Below are 24,465 nucleotides of genomic sequence, written 5' to 3'. Positions count from 1 at the left end.
CTCTGCTTCCCTCTCTTTTCAACCCTCCTCGTTTTGCTATATAAGTAGGTAGCAAATGCAGCTATCGTTTATTGTGTTTTGAAACGTGAAGTGAACGTGAACTCGAAATGGGCCCGTACCAAGCAACCGCTCGGAATCGACTGGTGGCAAGGCGCCACGCAAACAACTGGCTACTAAGGCCGCTCGCAAGAGCGCACCAGCCACCGGAGGCGTGAGAAGAAGCCCCATCGGTATCGCCCTGGAACTGTTGCCCTGCGTGAGATCCGTCGATACCAGAAAGAGTACCGAGCTCCTGATCCGCAAGCTGCCTTTCCAGCGTCTGGTGCGTGAAATCGCTCAGGACTTCAAGAACTGACCTGCGATTCCAGAGCTCGGCAGTGGAGGCTCTGCAGGAAGCTAGCGAGGCCTATCTGGTTGGCCTCTTTGAAGATACCAACTTGTGCGCCATTCATGCCAAGCGTGTCACCATCATGCCCAAAGACATCCAGTTGGCCCGTCGCATTCGCGGCGAGCGTGCTTAAGTGTGCGTGCTGCCAATGCGCTAACATACTTTGTACAAATCGGTCCTTTTCAGGACCACAAATTACAGTCAATGAGATACAAATTTTATCTGCAGGCTTCAACGTTAAAATAAAAAAAAAACTTTTCGACTCGTTCCTTCGTAGTGGAGTTAATAATTGTATGTAACTTTTTTGTGATTTGATAGAAATTAGAATTGATAAAATCAATAAATATTGGATTGGGTGGGGTTTTTAATGCGATGGAGCTGCTATGCGGCAGGATGGTCAAGACTTTCAGCATCAGAAAAAAACTAAAAAATATTACATGCGAGATGAACAAAAATTAGCTAGGCTTGTGAATCTATTTGCTTAATAAAACATAAACAGATTTAAAAATACATTTTTTATATTTTCTTTTTAATGTTAAGTGCAACCTCCACGATATTTTATATGGGACACAAAAAAAACTGCTTATAGGTATATATATTCCTGAATTTATATATCGTTTTTTGTAATATTAGATTTATTTAATAGATTAGATTCAATTTGATTGTACTTTTGGTATTATCACGTTTTTCAAAAATTTTCGTTATAAATGTCGGCATGTTTTTAGAAAGGGAGGGTTATGTGGGACAACCACGATCAACATTAGACATTCAAGCATCAACAAAAAATCGAAAACTTTTAAACGCTATCTGAAAATAATCATATGCGTTAATGAATGCATAATGCTTTATAAAAAACAAGAAAAATATTATTAAGTATATTTTTTAGATTTTTTTCTTTAATGTTAACTTGAGTGCGGCCTCAATGGGATTCATACATGAAACACATATTAGCAAATTTTGTAAAAACTGCTTATAAACATGCATCCAATGCTGTACTGTCTTGAGCAAAGACATGATATATCTAAGAAAACATCGAATAAATACAATATTTTAAAAGATTTATATTTTTAACAGTCAGAAAACCATTGCCGAATGTAGCTTGATAGCCAACTTCGTACGTAGCCAAGGGACAACTTGGAACAAGTAATAAAATACCTAAACTAATGATAAGTAAATATAATTGTAGTACTTATTTAAGTAAAAGGTTCAAATTTATTTTTTCATTAGCAAGTTACAAAATATTTTAAGATATCATATTTAAAATGGGTTTTTAAGAAAATTGCTCATGTTACGAATGTCTATGTTGAAGTTGATAAGGCAATAAAAGGTCGCAAAAACAAGATACTTACATTTTGAAAACATTACCTGCTTAATAGATCATTTAAGAAATGTAAAACAATAAAAAGATTGTTAAGTTTTAGAATCTTAAGCACTAAAAATAAGAAAATATGTTTGCACTTCAAACAAATAATAGCAGAGCAAATGCCTGATGCCAGGCGCACAGTTAAAGTGCTCTCCTCCTCGATTCTCATCGAACGAAGGAGGTTGGTAATAAGCGCGCGGCCCATTTTCTATACGAAAAAGTGTATTTTAGTGAAGAAAAATGTCTGATTCTGCAGTTGCAACGTCCGCTTCCCCAGTGGCTGCCCCGTCAGTGTCAGTTGAGAAGAAGGTGGCCACCAAGAAGGCATCTGGATCCGCTGCCCCAAAGGTGAAAAGGGCTGCTGCCCGCCATCGCATCCGCCAACTCAACAAATGGTGGACGCATCCATCAAGAATTTGAAGGAACGTGGCGGCTCATCGCTTCTGGCAATTAAGAAATACATCACTGCCACCTATAAATGCGATGCCCAGAAGCTGGCTCCATTCATCAAGAAATACTTGAAATCCGCCGTGGTCAATGGAAAGCTGATCCAAAACCAAGGGAAAAGGGGCGTCTGGCTCATTTAAACTGTCGGCCTCCGCCAAGAAGGATCCGAAGCCGAAGCCTGCGTCTGCTGAGAAGAAGGTGAAAAGCAAGAAGGTAGCCGTCAAGAAGACCGGATCCACCGCCAAGAAAGCTGCCGCCGAGCTGACGAGAAGAAGCCCAAGGCTAAGAAGGCTGTTACCACCAAAAGACCGCAGAGAAGAAGAAAACCGAAAAGGCAAAGGCCAAGGATGCCAAGAAAACTGGAACCGTAAAGGCGAAGCCAACAGCAGCGAAGGCCAAGTCGATCGCAGCGAAGCCAAAGGCGGCGAAAGCACCAAAGGCCAAGCCAGCGGCGTCTGCTAAGCCCAAAAAGGCGGTGAAAAAAGCAGCTGCTCCTGCTACGCTAAAAGCCGAAAGCCAAGACTACGGCTGCCAAGAAGTAAATTGAGCAAAAGTACAGTACCTGGTACCTGCTCGCAATCGCTATTTTAGATTTCGATATCTGAAATTAGTTTAAACAAGCCCTTTTCAGGGCTACAACGTTCGTTAACAAGAGAAAGATACTTTCAATTAAAACTTTGTACATTTTACTTATCCAATTATTTTGTTAGGCCGTTAGCATTTTTTTTTTAAAGAAGTGTGGCCGCATTGATTTCAGCAGCTGTACCAGAGTATCTTAAAATGCAAGTCAAAGAATGTTCCTCGCCACTTTTTGCAGAAACTCGTTATCAATCGATGTTCATGATTTAATAACTATACTATAAAGCTCCAGAATAAGTTCTTCAGAAAAAAAAACACAAATTGAACTTATATCACGAATTTGATTGGCAAATGGTATATTGAAAATGTAGTTTCTTTGGTAAAATGTGTTGTGGCCTGAAAAGGGCCGTTTTGGATCTTTCTGCCCATACGCAGCAAGAGAAAATTACTTGGAGCTGGTGTACTTGGTGACAGCCTTGGTTCCCTCACTGACGGCGTGCTTGGCCAACTCTCCGGGCAGGAGCAGGCGAACAGCCGTTTGGATCTCCCGACTGGTTATGGTCGAGCGCTTGTTGTAGTGAGCCAGACGAGACGCCTCGGCAGCAATGCGCTCGAAGATATCATTCACAAAGCTGTTCATGATGCTCATTGCCTTCGACGAAATGCCGGTGTCAGGGTGGACCTGCTTCAGGACCTTGTAAATGTAGATGGCGTAGCTCTCCTTCCTCTTGCGCTTCTTCTTCTTATCGGTCTTGGTGATGTTCTTCTGGGCTTTGCCAGCCTTCTTGGCTGCCTTTCCACTAGTTTTCGGCGGCATTATTCACTTCACTTATGATTTCACAAACACAACTCACTGATCATAATGGTGCCCAAGCGCGTTCAGCTTTATACTTTTTTTCGAGCAATGTTTTCAGGTCTAAGGCACCCACCCCTAAATGAACGCGCAGGCAGACGCAAAAGTATAAATATGTGGCTACCCGGGGCTCGTCGAGCATTCGTTTTCAGTGTGTAAAGTGAACTAAGTGAAATACTCGTAAAGAAAAATGTCTGGTCGTGGAAAAGGTGGCAAAGTGAAGGGAAAGGCAAAGTCCCGCTCTAACCGTGCCGGTCTTCAGTTCCCAGTGGGCCGTATTCACCGTTTGCTCCGCAAGGGCAACTATGCCGAGCGAGTTGGGGCCGGCGCTCCAGTTTACCTGGCTGCTGTGATGGAATATCTGGCCGCTGAGGTTCTCGAATTGGCTGGCAATGCTGCTCGTGACAACAAGAAGACTAGGATTATTCCTCGTCATCTGCAGCTGGCCATCCGCAACGACGAGGAGTTGAACAAACTACTCTCCGGCGTCACCATTGCCCAGGGTGGAGTGTTGCCCAACATCCAGGCTGTTCTGTTGCCCAAGAAGACCGAGAAGAAGGCTTAAACGTTTTAAATGCGGAGCCTACTACATACTTGTACATAAAAAATAAAACCCAACCGTCCTTTTCAGGACGACCAAGTTTTTACCAAAGAAGTGAAGATTTTTCAATACGTATATTATATCATTAAAACAAGAAATGTCGTTGAATAGCACTTGGTCAGAAATAAGATCTGGAATGTTCTAAGAAGTTCGTCGCCAAAAAGACGCATTTCCGTTAATGCTGTATCTGCAAGCGGTACAGCCTCTACAAAATACATACCTGAACCCATACCCATTTGAAATTTAATTTTGGTTCAATGCAATATGTATATGCAGTATCAACTTTCGAGTTCCCGGTCAGTATGCCAATAAATCAAAAATTATTTGAAAATTTGTCTCCTTCGAAAATTTGAATGGTGGTCCTGAAAAGGACCGATTGCTGAATGAAGTACAAGCTGTACTAGTTTTTTAACCGCCGAAGCCGTACAGGGTGCGGCCTTGCCTCTTCAGAGCGTACACAACATCCATGGCTGTGACAGTCTTCCTCTTGGCGTGTTCGGTGTAGGTGACGGCATCGCGGATAACGTTCTCCAAGAACACCTTCAGAACGCCACGTGTTTCCTCGTAAATGAGTCCCGAGATGCGCTTCACACCGCCGCGACGAGCCAAACGGCGGATTGCTGGCTTAGTGATACCCTGGATGTTATCTCGCAGCACTTTGCGATGACGCTTGGCGCCTCCTTTTCCCAAGCCTTTGCCTCCTTTACCGCGACCAGTCATATTTCACTATTTTCTACTGTTAACACACTGCACGAAACGAAAGTCACTGAAGAACTAATTCCTGATTTTCGACGCACTCTTATTTATACCTAAAACCCCAGAAACACGAGCGAGTCCGAACGATATGTGCGTCCCGCTCTTCGCTCACCGCTCTCTGCTCGACAAGTGAGATGGCCTCTGCTTCCCTCTCTTTTCAACCCTCCTCGTTTTGCTATATAAGTAGGTAGCAAATGCAGCTATCGTTTATTGTGTTTTGAAACGTGAAGTGAACGTGAACTCGAAAATGGCCCGTACCAAGCAAACCGCTCGGAAATCGACTGGTGGCAAGGCGCCACGCAAACAACTGGCTACTAAGGCCGCTCGCAAGAGCGCACCAGCCACCGGAGGCGTGAAGAAGCCCCATCGGTATCGCCCTGGAACTGTTGCCCTGCGTGAGATCCGTCGATACCAGAAGAGTACCGAGCTCCTGATCCGCAAGCTGCCTTTCCAGCGTCTGGTGCGTGAAATCGCTCAGGACTTCAAGACTGACCTGCGATTCCAGAGCTCGGCAGTGATGGCTCTGCAGGAAGCTAGCGAGGCCTATCTGGTTGGCCTCTTTGAAGATACCAACTTGTGCGCCATTCATGCCAAGCGTGTCACCATCATGCCCAAAGACATCCAGTTGGCCCGTCGCATTCGCGGCGAGCGTGCTTAAGTGTGCGTGCTGCCAATGCGCTAACATACTTTGTACAAATCGGTCCTTTTCAGGACCACAAATTACAGTCAATGAGATACAAATTTTTATCTGCAGGCTTCAACGTTAAAATAAAAAAAAAACTTTTCGACTCGTTCCTTCGTAAGTGGAGTTAATAATTGTATGTAACTTTTTGTGATTTGATAGAAATTAGAATTGATAAAATCAATAAATATTGGATTGGGTGGGGTTTTTAATGCGATGGAGCTGCTATGCGGCAGGGATGGTCAAGACTTTCAAGCATCAGAAAAAAACTAAAAAATATTACATGCGAGATGAACAAAAATTAGCTAGGCTTGTGAATCTATTTGCTTAATAAAACATAAACAGATTTAAAAATACATTTTTTATATTTTCTTTTTAATGTTAAGTGCAACCTCCACGATATTTTTATATGGGACACAAAAAAAACTGCTTATAGGTATATATATTCCTGAATTTATATATCGTTTTTTGTAATATTAGATTTATTTAATAGATTAGATTCAATTTGATTGTACTTTTGGTATTATCACGTTTTTCAAAAATTTTCGTTATAAATGTCGGCATGTTTTTAGAAAGGGAGGGTTATGTGGGACAACCACGATCAACATTAGACATTCAAGCATCAACAAAAAATCGAAAAACTTTTAAACGCTATCTGAAAATAAATCATATGCGTTAATGAATGCATAATGCTTTATAAAAAACAAGAAAAATATTATTAAGTATATTTTTTAGATTTTTTTCTTTAATGTTAACTTGAGTGCGGCCTCAATGGGATTCATACATGAAACACATATTAGCAAATTTTGTAAAAACTGCTTATAAACATGCATCCAATGCTGTACTGTCTTGAGCAAAGACATGATATATCTAAGAAAACATCGAATAAATACAATATTTTAAAAGATTTATATTTTTAACAGTCAGAAAACCATTGCCGAATGTAGCTTGATAGCCAACTTCGTACGTAGCCAAGGGACAACTTGGAACAAGTAATAAAATACCTAAACTAATGATAAGTAAATATAATTGTAGTACTTATTTAAGTAAAAGGTTCAAATTTATTTTTTCATTAGCAAGTTACAAAATATTTTTAAGATATCATATTTTAAAATGGGTTTTTAAGAAAATTGCTCATGTTACGAATGTCTATGTTGAAGTTGATAAGGCAATAAAAGGTCGCAAAAACAAGATACTTACATTTTGAAAACATTACCTGCTTAATAGATCATTTAAGAATGTAAAACAATAAAAAGATTGTTAAGTTTTAGAATCTTAAGCACTAAAAATAAGAAAATATGTTTGCACTTCAAACAAATAATAGCAGAGCAAATGCCTGATGCCAGGCGCACAGTTAAAGTGCTCTCCTCCTCGATTCTCATCCGAACGAAGGAGGTTGGTAATAAGCGCGCGGCCCATTTTCTATACGAAAAAGTGTATTTTAGTGAAGAAAAATGTCTGATTCTGCAGTTGCAACGTCCGCTTCCCCAGTGGCTGCCCCGTCAGTGTCAGTTGAGAAGAAGGTGGCCACCAAGAAGGCATCTGGATCCGCTGCCCCAAAGGTGAAAAGGGCTGCTGCCCGCCATCGCATCCGCCAACTCAACAAATGGTGGACGCATCCATCAAGAATTTGAAGGAACGTGGCGGCTCATCGCTTCTGGCAATTAAGAAATACATCACTGCCACCTATAAATGCGATGCCCAGAAGCTGGCTCCATTCATCAAGAAATACTTGAAATCCGCCGTGGTCAATGGAAAGCTGATCCAAACCAAGGGAAAAGGGGCGTCTGGCTCATTTAAACTGTCGGCCTCCGCCAAGAAGGATCCGAAGCCGAAGCCTGCGTCTGCTGAGAAGAAGGTGAAAAGCAAGAAGGTAGCCGTCAAGAAGACCGGATCCACCGCCAAGAAAGCTGCCGCCGGAGCTGACGAGAAGAAGCCCAAGGCTAAGAAGGCTGTTACCACCAAAAAGACCGCAGAGAAGAAGAAAACCGAAAAGGCAAAGGCCAAGGATGCCAAGAAAACTGGAACCGTAAAGGCGAAGCCAACAGCAGCGAAGGCCAAGTCGATCGCAGCGAAGCCAAAGGCGGCGAAAGCACCAAAGGCCAAGCCAGCGGCGTCTGCTAAGCCCAAAAAGGCGGTGAAAAAAGCAGCTGCTCCTGCTACCGCTAAAAAGCCGAAAGCCAAGACTACGGCTGCCAAGAAGTAAATTGAGCAAAAGTACAGTACCTGGTACCTGCTCGCAATCGCTATTTTAGATTTCGATATCTGAAATTAGTTTAAACAAGCCCTTTTCAGGGCTACAACGTTCGTTAACAAGAGAAAGATACTTTCAATTTAAAACTTTGTACATTTTACTTATCCAATTATTTTGTTAGGCCGTTAGCATTTTTTTTTTAAAGAAGTGTGGCCGCATTGATTTCAGCAGCTGTACCAGAGTATCTTAAAATGCAAGTCAAAGAATGTTCCTCGCCACTTTTTGCAGAAACTCGTTATCAATCGATGTTCATGATTTAATAACTATACTATAAAGCTCCAGAATAAGTTCTTCAGAAAAAAAACACAAATTGAACTTATATCACGAATTTGATTGGCAAATGGTATATTGAAAATGTAGTTTCTTTGGTAAAATGTGTTGTGGCCCTGAAAAGGGCCGTTTTGGATCTTTCTGCCCATACGCAGCAAGAGAAAATTACTTGGAGCTGGTGTACTTGGTGACAGCCTTGGTTCCCTCACTGACGGCGTGCTTGGCCAACTCTCCGGGCAGGAGCAGGCGAACAGCCGTTTGGATCTCCCGACTGGTTATGGTCGAGCGCTTGTTGTAGTGAGCCAGACGAGACGCCTCGGCAGCAATGCGCTCGAAGATATCATTCACAAAGCTGTTCATGATGCTCATTGCCTTCGACGAAATGCCGGTGTCAGGGTGGACCTGCTTCAGGACCTTGTAAATGTAGATGGCGTAGCTCTCCTTCCTCTTGCGCTTCTTCTTCTTATCGGTCTTGGTGATGTTCTTCTGGGCTTTGCCAGCCTTCTTGGCTGCCTTTCCACTAGTTTTCGGCGGCATTATTCACTTCACTTATGATTTCACAAACACAACTCACTGATCATAATGGTGCCCAAGCGCGTTCAGCTTTATACTTTTTTTCGAGCAATGTTTTCAGGTCTAAGGCACCCACCCCTAAATGAACGCGCAGGCAGACGCAAAAGTATAAATATGTGGCTACCCGGGGCTCGTCGAGCATTCGTTTTCAGTGTGTAAAGTGAACTAAGTGAAATACTCGTAAAGAAAAATGTCTGGTCGTGGAAAAGGTGGCAAAGTGAAGGGAAAGGCAAAGTCCCGCTCTAACCGTGCCGGTCTTCAGTTCCCAGTGGGCCGTATTCACCGTTTGCTCCGCAAGGGCAACTATGCCGAGCGAGTTGGGGCCGGCGCTCCAGTTTACCTGGCTGCTGTGATGGAATATCTGGCCGCTGAGGTTCTCGAATTGGCTGGCAATGCTGCTCGTGACAACAAGAAGACTAGGATTATTCCTCGTCATCTGCAGCTGGCCATCCGCAACGACGAGGAGTTGAACAAACTACTCTCCGGCGTCACCATTGCCCAGGGTGGAGTGTTGCCCAACATCCAGGCTGTTCTGTTGCCCAAGAAGACCGAGAAGAAGGCTTAAACGTTTTAAATGCGGAGCCTACTACATACTTGTACATAAAAAATAAAACCCAACCGTCCTTTTCAGGACGACCAAGTTTTTACCAAAGAAGTGAAGATTTTCCAATACGTATATTATATCATTAAAACAAGAAATGTCGTTGAATAGCACTTGGTCAGAAATAAGATCTGGAATGTTCTAAGAAGTTCGTCGCCAAAAAGACGCATTTCCGTTAATGCTGTATCTGCAAGCGGTACAGCCTCTACAAAATACATACCTGAACCCATACCCATTTGAAATTTAATTTTGGTTCAATGCAATATGTATATGCAGTATCAACTTTCGAGTTCCCGGTCAGTATGCCAATAAATCAAAAAATTATTTGAAAATTTGTCTCCTTCGAAAATTTGAATGGTGGTCCTGAAAAGGACCGATTGCTGAATGAAGTACAAGCTGTACTAGTTTTTTAACCGCCGAAGCCGTACAGGGTGCGGCCTTGCCTCTTCAGAGCGTACACAACATCCATGGCTGTGACAGTCTTCCTCTTGGCGTGTTCGGTGTAGGTGACGGCATCGCGGATAACGTTCTCCAAGAACACCTTCAGAACGCCACGTGTTTCCTCGTAAATGAGTCCCGAGATGCGCTTCACACCGCCGCGACGAGCCAAACGGCGGATTGCTGGCTTAGTGATACCCTGGATGTTATCTCGCAGCACTTTGCGATGACGCTTGGCGCCTCCTTTTCCCAAGCCTTTGCCTCCTTTACCGCGACCAGTCATATTTCACTATTTTCTACTGTTAACACACTGCACGAAACGAAAGTCACTGAAGAACTAATTCCTGATTTTCGACGCACTCTTATTTATACCTAAAACCCCAGAAACACGAGCGAGTCCGAACGATATGTGCGTCCCGCTCTTCGCTCACCGCTCTCTGCTCGACAAGTGAGATGGCCTCTGCTTCCCTCTCTTTTCAACCCTCCTCGTTTTGCTATATAAGTAGGTAGCAAATGCAGCTATCGTTTATTGTGTTTTGAAACGTGAAGTGAACGTGAACTCGAAAATGGCCCGTACCAAGCAAACCGCTCGGAAATCGACTGGTGGCAAGGCGCCACGCAAACAACTGGCTACTAAGGCCGCTCGCAAGAGCGCACCAGCCACCGGAGGCGTGAAGAAGCCCCATCGGTATCGCCCTGGAACTGTTGCCCTGCGTGAGATCCGTCGATACCAGAAGAGTACCGAGCTCCTGATCCGCAAGCTGCCTTTCCAGCGTCTGGTGCGTGAAATCGCTCAGGACTTCAAGACTGACCTGCGATTCCAGAGCTCGGCAGTGATGGCTCTGCAGGAAGCTAGCGAGGCCTATCTGGTTGGCCTCTTTGAAGATACCAACTTGTGCGCCATTCATGCCAAGCGTGTCACCATCATGCCCAAAGACATCCAGTTGGCCCGTCGCATTCGCGGCGAGCGTGCTTAAGTGTGCGTGCTGCCAATGCGCTAACATACTTTGTACAAATCGGTCCTTTTCAGGACCACAAATTACAGTCAATGAGATACAAATTTTTATCTGCAGGCTTCAACGTTAAAATAAAAAAAAAACTTTTCGACTCGTTCCTTCGTAAGTGGAGTTAATAATTGTATGTAACTTTTTGTGATTTGATAGAAATTAGAATTGATAAAATCAATAAATATTGGATTGGGTGGGGTTTTTAATGCGATGGAGCTGCTATGCGGCAGGGATGGTCAAGACTTTCAAGCATCAGAAAAAAACTAAAAAATATTACATGCGAGATGAACAAAAATTAGCTAGGCTTGTGAATCTATTTGCTTAATAAAACATAAACAGATTTAAAAATACATTTTTTATATTTTCTTTTTAATGTTAAGTGCAACCTCCACGATATTTTTATATGGGACACAAAAAAACTGCTTATAGGTATATATATTCCTGAATTTATATATCGTTTTTTGTAATATTAGATTTATTTAATAGATTAGATTCAATTTGATTGTACTTTTGGTATTATCACGTTTTTCAAAAATTTTCGTTATAAATGTCGGCATGTTTTTAGAAAGGGAGGGTTATGTGGGACAACCACGATCAACATTAGACATTCAAGCATCAACAAAAAATCGAAAAACTTTTAAACGCTATCTGAAAATAAATCATATGCGTTAATGAATGCATAATGCTTTATAAAAAACAAGAAAAATATTATTAAGTATATTTTTTAGATTTTTTTCTTTAATGTTAACTTGAGTGCGGCCTCAATGGGATTCATACATGAAACACATATTAGCAAATTTTGTAAAAACTGCTTATAAACATGCATCCAATGCTGTACTGTCTTGAGCAAAGACATGATATATCTAAGAAAACATCGAATAAATACAATATTTTAAAAGATTTATATTTTTAACAGTCAGAAAACCATTGCCGAATGTAGCTTGATAGCCAACTTCGTACGTAGCCAAGGGACAACTTGGAACAAGTAATAAAATACCTAAACTAATGATAAGTAAATATAATTGTAGTACTTATTTAAGTAAAAGGTTCAAATTTATTTTTTCATTAGCAAGTTACAAAATATTTTTAAGATATCATATTTTAAAATGGGTTTTTAAGAAAATTGCTCATGTTACGAATGTCTATGTTGAAGTTGATAAGGCAATAAAAGGTCGCAAAAACAAGATACTTACATTTTGAAAACATTACCTGCTTAATAGATCATTTAAGAATGTAAAACAATAAAAAGATTGTTAAGTTTTAGAATCTTAAGCACTAAAAATAAGAAAATATGTTTGCACTTCAAACAAATAATAGCAGAGCAAATGCCTGATGCCAGGCGCACAGTTAAAGTGCTCTCCTCCTCGATTCTCATCCGAACGAAGGAGGTTGGTAATAAGCGCGCGGCCCATTTTCTATACGAAAAAGTGTATTTTAGTGAAGAAAAATGTCTGATTCTGCAGTTGCAACGTCCGCTTCCCCAGTGGCTGCCCCGTCAGTGTCAGTTGAGAAGAAGGTGGCCACCAAGAAGGCATCTGGATCCGCTGCCCCAAAGGTGAAAAGGGCTGCTGCCCCGCCATCGCATCCGCCAACTCAACAAATGGTGGACGCATCCATCAAGAATTTGAAGGAACGTGGCGGCTCATCGCTTCTGGCAATTAAGAAATACATCACTGCCACCTATAAATGCGATGCCCAGAAGCTGGCTCCATTCATCAAGAAATACTTGAAATCCGCCGTGGTCAATGGAAAGCTGATCCAAACCAAGGGAAAAGGGGCGTCTGGCTCATTTAAACTGTCGGCCTCCGCCAAGAAGGATCCGAAGCCGAAGCCTGCGTCTGCTGAGAAGAAGGTGAAAAGCAAGAAGGTAGCCGTCAAGAAGACCGGATCCACCGCCAAGAAAGCTGCCGCCGGAGCTGACGAGAAGAAGCCCAAGGCTAAGAAGGCTGTTACCACCAAAAAGACCGCAGAGAAGAAGAAAACCGAAAAGGCAAAGGCCAAGGATGCCAAGAAAACTGGAACCGTAAAGGCGAAGCCAACAGCAGCGAAGGCCAAGTCGATCGCAGCGAAGCCAAAGGCGGCGAAAGCACCAAAGGCCAAGCCAGCGGCGTCTGCTAAGCCCAAAAAGGCGGTGAAAAAAGCAGCTGCTCCTGCTACCGCTAAAAAGCCGAAAGCCAAGACTACGGCTGCCAAGAAGTAAATTGAGCAAAAGTACAGTACCTGGTACCTGCTCGCAATCGCTATTTTAGATTTCGATATCTGAAATTAGTTTAAACAAGCCCTTTTCAGGGCTACAACGTTCGTTAACAAGAGAAAGATACTTTCAATTTAAAACTTTGTACATTTTACTTATCCAATTATTTTGTTAGGCCGTTAGCATTTTTTTTTTAAAGAAGTGTGGCCGCATTGATTTCAGCAGCTGTACCAGAGTATCTTAAAATGCAAGTCAAAGAATGTTCCTCGCCACTTTTTGCAGAAACTCGTTATCAATCGATGTTCATGATTTAATAACTATACTATAAAGCTCCAGAATAAGTTCTTCAGAAAAAAAAACACAAATTGAACTTATATCACGAATTTGATTGGCAAATGGTATATTGAAAATGTAGTTTCTTTGGTAAAATGTGTTGTGGCCCTGAAAAGGGCCGTTTTGGATCTTTCTGCCCATACGCAGCAAGAGAAAATTACTTGGAGCTGGTGTACTTGGTGACAGCCTTGGTTCCCTCACTGACGGCGTGCTTGGCCAACTCTCCGGGCAGGAGCAGGCGAACAGCCGTTTGGATCTCCCGACTGGTTATGGTCGAGCGCTTGTTGTAGTGAGCCAGACGAGACGCCTCGGCAGCAATGCGCTCGAAGATATCATTCACAAAGCTGTTCATGATGCTCATTGCCTTCGACGAAATGCCGGTGTCAGGGTGGACCTGCTTCAGGACCTTGTAAATGTAGATGGCGTAGCTCTCCTTCCTCTTGCGCTTCTTCTTCTTATCGGTCTTGGTGATGTTCTTCTGGGCTTTGCCAGCCTTCTTGGCTGCCTTTCCACTAGTTTTCGGCGGCATTATTCACTTCACTTATGATTTCACAAACACAACTCACTGATCATAATGGTGCCCAAGCGCGTTCAGCTTTATACTTTTTTTCGAGCAATGTTTTCAGGTCTAAGGCACCCACCCCTAAATGAACGCGCAGGCAGACGCAAAAGTATAAATATGTGGCTACCCGGGGCTCGTCGAGCATTCGTTTTCAGTGTGTAAAGTGAACTAAGTGAAATACTCGTAAAGAAAAATGTCTGGTCGTGGAAAAGGTGGCAAAGTGAAGGGAAAGGCAAAGTCCCGCTCTAACCGTGCCGGTCTTCAGTTCCCAGTGGGCCGTATTCACCGTTTGCTCCGCAAGGGCAACTATGCCGAGCGAGTTGGGGCCGGCGCTCCAGTTTACCTGGCTGCTGTGATGGAATATCTGGCCGCTGAGGTTCTCGAATTGGCTGGCAATGCTGCTCGTGACAACAAGAAGACTAGGATTATTCCTCGTCATCTGCAGCTGGCCATCCGCAACGACGAGGAGTTGAACAAACTACTCTCCGGCGTCACCATTGCCCAGGGTGGAGTGTTGCCCAACATCCAGGCTGTTCTGTTGCCCAAGAAGACCGAGAAGAAGGCTTAAACGTTTTAAATGCGGAGCCTACTACATACTTGTACATAAAAAATAAAACCCAACCGTCCTTTTCAGGACGACCAAGTTTTTACCAAAGAAGTGAAGATTTTCCAATACGTATATTATATCATTAAAACAAGAAATGTCGTTGAATAGCACTTGGTCAGAAATAAGATCTGGAATGTTCTAAGAAGTTCGTCGCCAAAAAGACGCATTTCCGTTAATGCTGTATCTGCAAGCGGTACAGCCTCTACAAAATACATACCTGAACCCATACCCATTTGAAATTTAATTTTGGTTCAATGCAATATGTATATGCAGTATCAACTTTCGAGTTCCCGGTCAGTATGCCAATAAATCAAAAAATTATTTGAAAATTTGTCTCCTTCGAAAATTTGAATGGTGGTCCTGAAAAGGACCGATTGCTGAATGAAGTACAAGCTGTACTAGTTTTTTAACCGCCGAAGCCGTACAGGGTGCGGCCTTGCCTCTTCAGAGCGTACACAACATCCATGGCTGTGACAGTCTTCCTCTTGGCGTGTTCGGTGTAGGTGACGGCATCGCGGATAACGTTCTCCAAGAACACCTTCAGAACGCCACGTGTTTCCTCGTAAATGAGTCCCGAGATGCGCTTCACACCGCCGCGACGAGCCAAACGGCGGATTGCTGGCTTAGTGATACCCTGGATGTTATCTCGCAGCACTTTGCGATGACGCTTGGCGCCTCCTTTTCCCAAGCCTTTGCCTCCTTTACCGCGACCAGTCATATTTCACTATTTTCTACTGTTAACACACTGCACGAAACGAAAGTCACTGAAGAACTAATTCCTGATTTTCGACGCACTCTTATTTATACCTAAAACCCCAGAAACACGAGCGAGTCCGAACGATATGTGCGTCCCGCTCTTCGCTCACCGCTCTCTGCTCGACAAGTGAGATGGCCTCTGCTTCCCTCTCTTTTCAACCCTCCTCGTTTTGCTATATAAGTAGGTAGCAAATGCAGCTATCGTTTATTGTGTTTTGAAACGTGAAGTGAACGTGAACTCGAAAATGGCCCGTACCAAGCAAACCGCTCGGAAATCGACTGGTGGCAAGGCGCCACGCAAACAACTGGCTACTAAGGCCGCTCGCAAGAGCGCACCAGCCACCGGAGGCGTGAAGAAGCCCCATCGGTATCGCCCTGGAACTGTTGCCCTGCGTGAGATCCGTCGATACCAGAAGAGTACCGAGCTCCTGATCCGCAAGCTGCCTTTCCAGCGTCTGGTGCGTGAAATCGCTCAGGACTTCAAGACTGACCTGCGATTCCAGAGCTCGGCAGTGATGGCTCTGCAGGAAGCTAGCGAGGCCTATCTGGTTGGCCTCTTTGAAGATACCAACTTGTGCGCCATTCATGCCAAGCGTGTCACCATCATGCCCAAAGACATCCAGTTGGCCCGTCGCATTCGCGGCGAGCGTGCTTAAGTGTGCGTGCTGCCAATGCGCTAACATACTTTGTACAAATCGGTCCTTTTCAGGACCACAAATTACAGTCAATGAGATACAAATTTTTATCTGCAGGCTTCAACGTTAAAATAAAAAAAAAACTTTTCGACTCGTTCCTTCGTAAGTGGAGTTAATAATTGTATGTAACTTTTTGTGATTTGATAGAAATTAGAATTGATAAAATCAATAAATATTGGATTGGGTGGGGTTTTTAATGCGATGGAGCTGCTATGCGGCAGGGATGGTCAAGACTTTCAAGCATCAGAAAAAAACTAAAAAATATTACATGCGAGATGAACAAAAATTAGCTAGGCTTGTGAATCTATTTGCTTAATAAAACATAAACAGATTTAAAAATACATTTTTTATATTTTCTTTTTAATGTTAAGTGCAACCTCCACGATATTTTTATATGGGACACAAAAAAAACTGCTTATAGGTATATATATTCCTGAATTTATATATCGTTTTTTGTAATATTAGATTTATTTAATAGATTAGATTCAATTTGATTGTACTTTTGGTATTATCACGTTTTTCAAAAATTTTCGTTATAAATGTCGGCATGTTTTTAGAAAGGGAGGGTTATGTGGGACAACCACGATCAACATTAGACATTCAAGCATCAACAAAAAATCGAAAAACTTTTAAACGCTATCTGAAAATAAATCATATGCGTTAATGAATGCATAATGCTTTATAAAAAACAAGAAAAATATTATTAAGTATATTTTTTAGATTTTTTTCTTTAATGTTAACTTGAGTGCGGCCTCAATGGGATTCATACATGAAACACATATTAGCAAATTTTGTAAAAACTGCTTATAAACATGCATCCAATGCTGTACTGTCTTGAGCAAAGACATGATATATCTAAGAAAACATCGAATAAATACAATATTTTAAAAGATTTATATTTTTAACAGTCAGAAAACCATTGCCGAATGTAGCTTGATAGCCAACTTCGTACGTAGCCAAGGGACAACTTGGAACAAGTAATAAAATACCTAAACTAATGATAAGTAAATATAATTGTAGTACTTATTTAAGTAAAAGGTTCAAATTTATTTTTTCATTAGCAAGTTACAAAATATTTTTAAGATATCATATTTTAAAATGGGTTTTTAAGAAAATTGCTCATGTTACGAATGTCTATGTTGAAGTTGATAAGGCAATAAAAGGTCGCAAAAACAAGATACTTACATTTTGAAAACATTACCTGCTTAATAGATCATTTAAGAATGTAAAACAATAAAAAGATTGTTAAGTTTTAGAATCTTAAGCACTAAAAATAAGAAAATATGTTTGCACTTCAAACAAATAATAGCAGAGCAAATGCCTGATGCCAGGCGCACAGTTAAAGTGCTCTCCTCCTCGATTCTCATCCGAACGAAGGAGGTTGGTAATAAGCGCGCGGCCCATTTTCTATACGAAAAAGTGTATTTTAGTGAAGAAAAATGTCTGATTCTGCAGTTGCAACGTCCGCTTCCCCAGTGGCTGCCCCGTCAGTGTCAGTTGAGAAGAAGGTGGCCACCAAGAAGGCATCTGGATCCGCTGCCCCAAAGGTGAAAAGGGCTGCTGCCCCGCCATCGCATCCGCCAACTCAACAAATGGTGGACGCATCCATCAAGAATTTGAAGGAACGTGGCGGCTCATCGCTTCTGGCAATTAAGAAATACATCACTGCCACCTATAAATGCGATGCCCAGAAGCTGGCTCCATTCATCAAGAAATACTTGAAATCCGCCGTGGTCAATGGAAAGCTGATCCAAACCAAGGGAAAAGGGGCGTCTGGCTCATTTAAACTGTCGGCCTCCGCCAAGAAGGATCCGAAGCCGAAGCCTGCGTCTGCTGAGAAGAAGGTGAAAAGCAAGAAGGTAGCCGTCAAGAAGACCGGATCCACCGCCAAGAAAGCTGCCGCCGGAGCTGACGAGAAGAAGCCCAAGGCTAAGAAGGCTGTTACCACCAAAAAGACCGCAGAGAAGAAGAAAACCGAAAAGGCAAAGGCCAAGGATGCCAAGAAAACTGGAACCGTAAAGGCGAAGCCAACAGCAGCGAAGGCCAAGTCGATCGCAGCGAAGCCAAAGGCGGCGAAAGCACCAAAGGCCAAGCCAGCGGCGTCTGCTAAGCCCAAAAAGGCGGTGAAAAAAGCAGCTGCTCCTGCTACCGCTAAAAAGCCGAAAGCCAAGACTACGGCTGCCAAGAAGTAAATTGAGCAAAAGTACAGTACCTGGTACCTGCTCGCAATCGCTATTTTAGATTTCGATATCTGAAATTAGTTTAAACAAGCCCTTTTCAGGGCTACAACGTTCGTTAACAAGAGAAAGATACTTTCAATTTAAAACTTTGTACATTTTACTTATCCAATTATTTTGTTAGGCCGTTAGCATTTTTTTTTTAAAGAAGTGTGGCCGCATTGATTTCAGCAGCTGTACCAGAGTATCTTAAAATGCAAGTCAAAGAATGTTCCTCGCCACTTTTTGCAGAAACTCGTTATCAATCGATGTTCATGATTTAATAACTATACTATAAAGCTCCAGAATAAGTTCTTCAGAAAAAAAAACACAAATTGAACTTATATCACGAATTTGATTGGCAAATGGTATATTGAAAATGTAGTTTCTTTGGTAAAATGTGTTGTGGCCCTGAAAAGGGCCGTTTTGGATCTTTCTGCCCATACGCAGCAAGAGAAAATTACTTGGAGCTGGTGTACTTGGTGACAGCCTTGGTTCCCTCACTGACGGCGTGCTTGGCCAACTCTCCGGGCAGGAGCAGGCGAACAGCCGTTTGGATCTCCCGACTGGTTATGGTCGAGCGCTTGTTGTAGTGAGCCAGACGAGACGCCTCGGCAGCAATGCGCTCGAAGATATCATTCACAAAGCTGTTCATGATGCTCATTGCCTTCGACGAAATGCCGGTGTCAGGGTGGACCTGCTTCAGGACCTTGTAAATGTAGATGGCGTAGCTCTCCTTCCTCTTGCGCTTCTTCTTCTTATCGGTCTTGGTGATGTTCTTCTGGGCTTTGCCAGCCTTCTTGGCTGCCTTTCCACTAGTTTTCGGCGGCATTATTCACTTCACTTATGATTTCACAAACACAACTCACTGATCATAATGGTGCCCAAGCGCGTTCAGCTTTATACTTTTTTTCGAGCAATGTTTTCAGGTCTAAGGCACCCACCCCTAAATGAACGCGCAGGCAGACGCAAAAGTATAAATATGTGGCTACCCGGGGCTCGTCGAGCATTCGTTTTCAGTGTGTAAAGTGAACTAAGTGAAATACTCGTAAAGAAAAATGTCTGGTCGTGGAAAAGGTGGCAAAGTGAAGGGAAAGGCAAAGTCCCGCTCTAACCGTGCCGGTCTTCAGTTCCCAGTGGGCCGTATTCACCGTTTGCTCCGCAAGGGCAACTATGCCGAGCGAGTTGGGGCCGGCGCTCCAGTTTACCTGGCTGCTGTGATGGAATATCTGGCCGCTGAGGTTCTCGAATTGGCTGGCAATGCTGCTCGTGACAACAAGAAGACTAGGATTATTCCTCGTCATCTGCAGCTGGCCATCCGCAACGACGAGGAGTTGAACAAACTACTCTCCGGCGTCACCATTGCCCAGGGTGGAGTGTTGCCCAACATCCAGGCTGTTCTGTTGCCCAAGAAGACCGAGAAGAAGGCTTAAACGTTTTAAATGCGGAGCCTACTACATACTTGTACATAAAAAATAAAACCCAACCGTCCTTTTCAGGACGACCAAGTTTTTACCAAAGAAGTGAAGATTTTCCAATACGTATATTATATCATTAAAACAAGAAATGTCGTTGAATAGCACTTGGTCAGAAATAAGATCTGGAATGTTCTAAGAAGTTCGTCGCCAAAAAGACGCATTTCCGTTAATGCTGTATCTGCAAGCGGTACAGCCTCTACAAAATACATACCTGAACCCATACCCATTTGAAATTTAATTTTGGTTCAATGCAATATGTATATGCAGTATCAACTTTCGAGTTCCCGGTCAGTATGCCAATAAATCAAAAAATTATTTGAAAATTTGTCTCCTTCGAAAATTTGAATGGTGGTCCTGAAAAGGACCGATTGCTGAATGAAGTACAAGCTGTACTAGTTTTTTAACCGCCGAAGCCGTACAGGGTGCGGCCTTGCCTCTTCAGAGCGTACACAACATCCATGGCTGTGACAGTCTTCCTCTTGGCGTGTTCGGTGTAGGTGACGGCATCGCGGATAACGTTCTCCAAGAACACCTTCAGAACGCCACGTGTTTCCTCGTAAATGAGTCCCGAGATGCGCTTCACACCGCCGCGACGAGCCAAACGGCGGATTGCTGGCTTAGTGATACCCTGGATGTTATCTCGCAGCACTTTGCGATGACGCTTGGCGCCTCCTTTTCCCAAGCCTTTGCCTCCTTTACCGCGACCAGTCATATTTCACTATTTTCTACTGTTAACACACTGCACGAAACGAAAGTCACTGAAGAACTAATTCCTGATTTTCGACGCACTCTTATTTATACCTAAAACCCCAGAAACACGAGCGAGTCCGAACGATATGTGCGTCCCGCTCTTCGCTCACCGCTCTCTGCTCGACAAGTGAGATGGCCTCTGCTTCCCTCTCTTTTCAACCCTCCTCGTTTTGCTATATAAGTAGGTAGCAAATGCAGCTATCGTTTATTGTGTTTTGAAACGTGAAGTGAACGTGAACTCGAAAATGGCCCGTACCAAGCAAACCGCTCGGAAATCGACTGGTGGCAAGGCGCCACGCAAACAACTGGCTACTAAGGCCGCTCGCAAGAGCGCACCAGCCACCGGAGGCGTGAAGAAGCCCCATCGGTATCGCCCTGGAACTGTTGCCCTGCGTGAGATCCGTCGATACCAGAAGAGTACCGAGCTCCTGATCCGCAAGCTGCCTTTCCAGCGTCTGGTGCGTGAAATCGCTCAGGACTTCAAGACTGACCTGCGATTCCAGAGCTCGGCAGTGATGGCTCTGCAGGAAGCTAGCGAGGCCTATCTGGTTGGCCTCTTTGAAGATACCAACTTGTGCGCCATTCATGCCAAGCGTGTCACCATCATGCCCAAAGACATCCAGTTGGCCCGTCGCATTCGCGGCGAGCGTGCTTAAGTGTGCGTGCTGCCAATGCGCTAACATACTTTGTACAAATCGGTCCTTTTCAGGACCACAAATTACAGTCAATGAGATACAAATTTTTATCTGCAGGCTTCAACGTTAAAATAAAAAAAAAACTTTTCGACTCGTTCCTTCGTAAGTGGAGTTAATAATTGTATGTAACTTTTTGTGATTTGATAGAAATTAGAATTGATAAAATCAATAAATATTGGATTGGGTGGGGTTTTTAATGCGATGGAGCTGCTATGCGGCAGGGATGGTCAAGACTTTCAAGCATCAGAAAAAAACTAAAAAATATTACATGCGAGATGAACAAAAATTAGCTAGGCTTGTGAATCTATTTGCTTAATAAAACATAAACAGATTTAAAAATACATTTTTTATATTTTCTTTTTAATGTTAAGTGCAACCTCCACGATATTTTTATATGGGACACAAAAAAAACTGCTTATAGGTATATATATTCCTGAATTTATATATCGTTTTTTGTAATATTAGATTTATTTAATAGATTAGATTCAATTTGATTGTACTTTTGGTATTATCACGTTTTTCAAAAATTTTCGTTATAAATGTCGGCATGTTTTTAGAAAGGGAGGGTTATGTGGGACAACCACGATCAACATTAGACATTCAAGCATCAACAAAAAATCGAAAAACTTTTAAACGCTATCTGAAAATAAATCATATGCGTTAATGAATGCATAATGCTTTATAAAAAACAAGAAAAATATTATTAAGTATATTTTTTAGATTTTTTTCTTTAATGTTAACTTGAGTGCGGCCTCAATGGGATTCATACATGAAACACATATTAGCAAATTTTGTAAAAACTGCTTATAAACATGCATCCAATGCTGTACTGTCTTGAGCAAAGACATGATATATCTAAGAAAACATCGAATAAATACAATATTTTAAAAGATTTATATTTTTAACAGTCAGAAAACCATTGCCGAATGTAGCTTGATAGCCAACTTCGTACGTAGCCAAGGGACAACTTGGAACAAGTAATAAAATACCTAAACTAATGATAAGTAAATATAATTGTAGTACTTATTTAAGTAAAAGGTTCAAATTTATTTTTTCATTAGCAAGTTACAAAATATTTTTAAGATATCATATTTTAAAATGGGTTTTTAAGAAAATTGCTCATGTTACGAATGTCTATGTTGAAGTTGATAAGGCAATAAAAGGTCGCAAAAACAAGATACTTACATTTTGAAAACATTACCTGCTTAATAGATCATTTAAGAATGTAAAACAATAAAAAGATTGTTAAGTTTTAGAATCTTAAGCACTAAAAATAAGAAAATATGTTTGCACTTCAAACAAATAATAGCAGAGCAAATGCCTGATGCCAGGCGCACAGTTAAAGTGCTCTCCTCCTCGATTCTCATCCGAACGAAGGAGGTTGGTAATAAGCGCGCGGCCCATTTTCTATACGAAAAAGTGTATTTTAGTGAAGAAAAATGTCTGATTCTGCAGTTGCAACGTCCGCTTCCCCAGTGGCTGCCCCGTCAGTGTCAGTTGAGAAGAAGGTGGCCACCAAGAAGGCATCTGGATCCGCTGCCCCAAAGGTGAAAAGGGCTGCTGCCCCGCCATCGCATCCGCCAACTCAACAAATGGTGGACGCATCCATCAAGAATTTGAAGGAACGTGGCGGCTCATCGCTTCTGGCAATTAAGAAATACATCACTGCCACCTATAAATGCGATGCCCAGAAGCTGGCTCCATTCATCAAGAAATACTTGAAATCCGCCGTGGTCAATGGAAAGCTGATCCAAACCAAGGGAAAAGGGGCGTCTGGCTCATTTAAACTGTCGGCCTCCGCCAAGAAGGATCCGAAGCCGAAGCCTGCGTCTGCTGAGAAGAAGGTGAAAAGCAAGAAGGTAGCCGTCAAGAAGACCGGATCCACCGCCAAGAAAGCTGCCGCCGGAGCTGACGAGAAGAAGCCCAAGGCTAAGAAGGCTGTTACCACCAAAAAGACCGCAGAGAAGAAGAAAACCGAAAAGGCAAAGGCCAAGGATGCCAAGAAAACTGGAACCGTAAAGGCGAAGCCAACAGCAGCGAAGGCCAAGTCGATCGCAGCGAAGCCAAAGGCGGCGAAAGCACCAAAGGCCAAGCCAGCGGCGTCTGCTAAGCCCAAAAAGGCGGTGAAAAAAGCAGCTGCTCCTGCTACCGCTAAAAAGCCGAAAGCCAAGACTACGGCTGCCAAGAAGTAAATTGAGCAAAAGTACAGTACCTGGTACCTGCTCGCAATCGCTATTTTAGATTTCGATATCTGAAATTAGTTTAAACAAGCCCTTTTCAGGGCTACAACGTTCGTTAACAAGAGAAAGATACTTTCAATTTAAAACTTTGTACATTTTACTTATCCAATTATTTTGTTAGGCCGTTAGCATTTTTTTTTTAAAGAAGTGTGGCCGCATTGATTTCAGCAGCTGTACCAGAGTATCTTAAAATGCAAGTCAAAGAATGTTCCTCGCCACTTTTTGCAGAAACTCGTTATCAATCGATGTTCATGATTTAATAACTATACTATAAAGCTCCAGAATAAGTTCTTCAGAAAAAAAAACACAAATTGAACTTATATCACGAATTTGATTGGCAAATGGTATATTGAAAATGTAGTTTCTTTGGTAAAATGTGTTGTGGCCCTGAAAAGGGCCGTTTTGGATCTTTCTGCCCATACGCAGCAAGAGAAAATTACTTGGAGCTGGTGTACTTGGTGACAGCCTTGGTTCCCTCACTGACGGCGTGCTTGGCCAACTCTCCGGGCAGGAGCAGGCGAACAGCCGTTTGGATCTCCCGACTGGTTATGGTCGAGCGCTTGTTGTAGTGAGCCAGACGAGACGCCTCGGCAGCAATGCGCTCGAAGATATCATTCACAAAGCTGTTCATGATGCTCATTGCCTTCGACGAAATGCCGGTGTCAGGGTGGACCTGCTTCAGGACCTTGTAAATGTAGATGGCGTAGCTCTCCTTCCTCTTGCGCTTCTTCTTCTTATCGGTCTTGGTGATGTTCTTCTGGGCTTTGCCAGCCTTCTTGGCTGCCTTTCCACTAGTTTTCGGCGGCATTATTCACTTCACTTATGATTTCACAAACACAACTCACTGATCATAATGGTGCCCAAGCGCGTTCAGCTTTATACTTTTTTTCGAGCAATGTTTTCAGGTCTAAGGCACCCACCCCTAAATGAACGCGCAGGCAGACGCAAAAGTATAAATATGTGGCTACCCGGGGCTCGTCGAGCATTCGTTTTCAGTGTGTAAAGTGAACTAAGTGAAATACTCGTAAAGAAAAATGTCTGGTCGTGGAAAAGGTGGCAAAGTGAAGGGAAAGGCAAAGTCCCGCTCTAACCGTGCCGGTCTTCAGTTCCCAGTGGGCCGTATTCAC

General features: G+C 42.8%; 14 protein-coding genes across 14 annotated transcripts; 7 read left to right on the top strand and 7 right to left on the bottom strand.

The window, feature by feature from the left end:
* Positions 1-123: 123 nt before the first annotated feature.
* LOC119559260 (histone H3.3-like) lies at positions 124-521 on the top strand (the record flags this gene model as incomplete). The annotated part of the gene is made up of 2 exons (XM_037872331.1): positions 124-322; positions 369-521. Coding segments are annotated over 2 exons (352 nt in total), but the record flags the coding sequence as incomplete, so codon positions are not given.
* A 2,651-nt stretch (positions 522-3,172) lies between these two features.
* On the bottom strand, positions 3,173-3,770 carry LOC119559241 (histone H2B). The gene is made up of 2 exons (XM_037872312.1): positions 3,632-3,770; positions 3,173-3,577 (listed from the first exon to the last, which is right to left on the bottom strand). The coding sequence occupies exon 2, from the start codon at positions 3,424-3,426 to the stop codon at positions 3,223-3,225; it is 204 nt and encodes a 67-aa protein (XP_037728240.1). The 5' UTR covers positions 3,427-3,577; positions 3,632-3,770; the 3' UTR covers positions 3,173-3,222.
* A 50-nt stretch (positions 3,771-3,820) lies between these two features.
* On the top strand, positions 3,821-4,195 carry LOC119559259 (histone H2A). The gene has a single exon (XM_037872330.1). It carries the CDS (start codon positions 3,821-3,823, stop codon positions 4,193-4,195), a length of 375 nt encoding a protein of 124 aa, XP_037728258.1.
* A 3,058-nt stretch (positions 4,196-7,253) lies between these two features.
* LOC119559239 (histone H1-like) lies at positions 7,254-8,209 on the top strand. The gene is made up of 2 exons (XM_037872310.1): positions 7,254-7,987; positions 8,045-8,209. Exon 1 carries the CDS (start codon positions 7,276-7,278, stop codon positions 7,873-7,875), a length of 600 nt encoding a protein of 199 aa, XP_037728238.1. The 5' UTR covers positions 7,254-7,275; the 3' UTR covers positions 7,876-7,987; positions 8,045-8,209.
* Positions 8,210-8,302: 93 nt separating this feature from the next.
* LOC119559240 (histone H2B) lies at positions 8,303-8,906 on the bottom strand. The gene is made up of 2 exons (XM_037872311.1): positions 8,768-8,906; positions 8,303-8,713 (listed from the first exon to the last, which is right to left on the bottom strand). Exon 2 carries the CDS (start codon positions 8,560-8,562, stop codon positions 8,359-8,361), a length of 204 nt encoding a protein of 67 aa, XP_037728239.1. The 5' UTR covers positions 8,563-8,713; positions 8,768-8,906; the 3' UTR covers positions 8,303-8,358.
* Positions 8,907-12,239: 3,333 nt separating this feature from the next.
* LOC119559232 (histone H1-like) lies at positions 12,240-13,380 on the top strand. The gene is made up of 2 exons (XM_037872303.1): positions 12,240-13,124; positions 13,182-13,380. The coding sequence occupies exon 1, from the start codon at positions 12,260-12,262 to the stop codon at positions 13,010-13,012; it is 753 nt and encodes a 250-aa protein (XP_037728231.1). The 5' UTR covers positions 12,240-12,259; the 3' UTR covers positions 13,013-13,124; positions 13,182-13,380.
* A 60-nt stretch (positions 13,381-13,440) lies between these two features.
* On the bottom strand, positions 13,441-14,044 carry LOC119559237 (histone H2B). The gene is made up of 2 exons (XM_037872307.1): positions 13,906-14,044; positions 13,441-13,851 (listed from the first exon to the last, which is right to left on the bottom strand). The coding sequence occupies exon 2, from the start codon at positions 13,698-13,700 to the stop codon at positions 13,497-13,499; it is 204 nt and encodes a 67-aa protein (XP_037728235.1). The 5' UTR covers positions 13,701-13,851; positions 13,906-14,044; the 3' UTR covers positions 13,441-13,496.
* Positions 14,045-14,862: 818 nt separating this feature from the next.
* LOC119559234 (histone H4) lies at positions 14,863-15,267 on the bottom strand. The gene has a single exon (XM_037872305.1). The coding sequence runs from the start codon at positions 15,224-15,226 to the stop codon at positions 14,915-14,917; it is 312 nt and encodes a 103-aa protein (XP_037728233.1). The 5' UTR covers positions 15,227-15,267; the 3' UTR covers positions 14,863-14,914.
* Positions 15,268-17,378: 2,111 nt separating this feature from the next.
* On the top strand, positions 17,379-18,519 carry LOC119559231 (histone H1-like). The gene is made up of 2 exons (XM_037872302.1): positions 17,379-18,263; positions 18,321-18,519. The coding sequence occupies exon 1, from the start codon at positions 17,399-17,401 to the stop codon at positions 18,149-18,151; it is 753 nt and encodes a 250-aa protein (XP_037728230.1). The 5' UTR covers positions 17,379-17,398; the 3' UTR covers positions 18,152-18,263; positions 18,321-18,519.
* LOC119559236 (histone H2B) lies at positions 18,517-19,183 on the bottom strand. Its single transcript, XM_037872306.1, has 2 exons — positions 19,045-19,183; positions 18,517-18,990 (listed from the first exon to the last, which is right to left on the bottom strand). Exon 2 carries the CDS (start codon positions 18,837-18,839, stop codon positions 18,636-18,638), a length of 204 nt encoding a protein of 67 aa, XP_037728234.1. The 5' UTR covers positions 18,840-18,990; positions 19,045-19,183; the 3' UTR covers positions 18,517-18,635.
* A 50-nt stretch (positions 19,184-19,233) lies between these two features.
* Positions 19,234-19,608, top strand: LOC119559258 (histone H2A). Its single transcript, XM_037872329.1, has one exon. The coding sequence runs from the start codon at positions 19,234-19,236 to the stop codon at positions 19,606-19,608; it is 375 nt and encodes a 124-aa protein (XP_037728257.1).
* A 393-nt stretch (positions 19,609-20,001) lies between these two features.
* Positions 20,002-20,406, bottom strand: LOC119559233 (histone H4). Its single transcript, XM_037872304.1, has one exon. The coding sequence runs from the start codon at positions 20,363-20,365 to the stop codon at positions 20,054-20,056; it is 312 nt and encodes a 103-aa protein (XP_037728232.1). The 5' UTR covers positions 20,366-20,406; the 3' UTR covers positions 20,002-20,053.
* Positions 20,407-22,517: 2,111 nt separating this feature from the next.
* LOC119559226 (histone H1-like) lies at positions 22,518-23,658 on the top strand. The gene is made up of 2 exons (XM_037872296.1): positions 22,518-23,402; positions 23,460-23,658. The coding sequence occupies exon 1, from the start codon at positions 22,538-22,540 to the stop codon at positions 23,288-23,290; it is 753 nt and encodes a 250-aa protein (XP_037728224.1). The 5' UTR covers positions 22,518-22,537; the 3' UTR covers positions 23,291-23,402; positions 23,460-23,658.
* A 60-nt stretch (positions 23,659-23,718) lies between these two features.
* Positions 23,719-24,322, bottom strand: LOC119559230 (histone H2B). The gene is made up of 2 exons (XM_037872301.1): positions 24,184-24,322; positions 23,719-24,129 (listed from the first exon to the last, which is right to left on the bottom strand). The coding sequence occupies exon 2, from the start codon at positions 23,976-23,978 to the stop codon at positions 23,775-23,777; it is 204 nt and encodes a 67-aa protein (XP_037728229.1). The 5' UTR covers positions 23,979-24,129; positions 24,184-24,322; the 3' UTR covers positions 23,719-23,774.
* Positions 24,323-24,465: the final 143 nt, after the last annotated feature.

The sequence above is a fragment of the Drosophila subpulchrella genome, unplaced genomic scaffold (genome assembly GCF_014743375.2).
Source record: "Drosophila subpulchrella strain 33 F10 #4 breed RU33 unplaced genomic scaffold, RU_Dsub_v1.1 Primary Assembly Seq19, whole genome shotgun sequence".
Lineage (NCBI taxonomy): Eukaryota > Metazoa > Arthropoda > Insecta > Diptera > Drosophilidae > Drosophila > Drosophila subpulchrella.
Note: the sequence above shows the minus strand (reverse complement) of the source record. Positions and strands in the feature narration are given on the sequence as shown.

Bases quoted from the DNA above. Each gene is read 5' to 3' on its own strand.
- LOC119559231 (XM_037872302.1), top strand. From the start codon at position 17,399: ATGTCTGATTCTGCAGTTGCAACGTCCGCTTCCCCAGTGGCTGCCCCG.
- LOC119559232 (XM_037872303.1), top strand. From the start codon at position 12,260: ATGTCTGATTCTGCAGTTGCAACGTCCGCTTCCCCAGTGGCTGCCCCG.
- LOC119559259 (XM_037872330.1), top strand. From the start codon at position 3,821: ATGTCTGGTCGTGGAAAAGGTGGCAAAGTGAAGGGAAAGGCAAAGTCC.
- LOC119559237 (XM_037872307.1), bottom strand. From the start codon at position 13,700: ATGAGCATCATGAACAGCTTTGTGAATGATATCTTCGAGCGCATTGCT.
- LOC119559236 (XM_037872306.1), bottom strand. From the start codon at position 18,839: ATGAGCATCATGAACAGCTTTGTGAATGATATCTTCGAGCGCATTGCT.
- LOC119559233 (XM_037872304.1), bottom strand. From the start codon at position 20,365: ATGACTGGTCGCGGTAAAGGAGGCAAAGGCTTGGGAAAAGGAGGCGCC.
- LOC119559241 (XM_037872312.1), bottom strand. From the start codon at position 3,426: ATGAGCATCATGAACAGCTTTGTGAATGATATCTTCGAGCGCATTGCT.
- LOC119559230 (XM_037872301.1), bottom strand. From the start codon at position 23,978: ATGAGCATCATGAACAGCTTTGTGAATGATATCTTCGAGCGCATTGCT.
- LOC119559234 (XM_037872305.1), bottom strand. From the start codon at position 15,226: ATGACTGGTCGCGGTAAAGGAGGCAAAGGCTTGGGAAAAGGAGGCGCC.
- LOC119559240 (XM_037872311.1), bottom strand. From the start codon at position 8,562: ATGAGCATCATGAACAGCTTTGTGAATGATATCTTCGAGCGCATTGCT.
- LOC119559239 (XM_037872310.1), top strand. From the start codon at position 7,276: ATGGTGGACGCATCCATCAAGAATTTGAAGGAACGTGGCGGCTCATCG.
- LOC119559226 (XM_037872296.1), top strand. From the start codon at position 22,538: ATGTCTGATTCTGCAGTTGCAACGTCCGCTTCCCCAGTGGCTGCCCCG.
- LOC119559258 (XM_037872329.1), top strand. From the start codon at position 19,234: ATGTCTGGTCGTGGAAAAGGTGGCAAAGTGAAGGGAAAGGCAAAGTCC.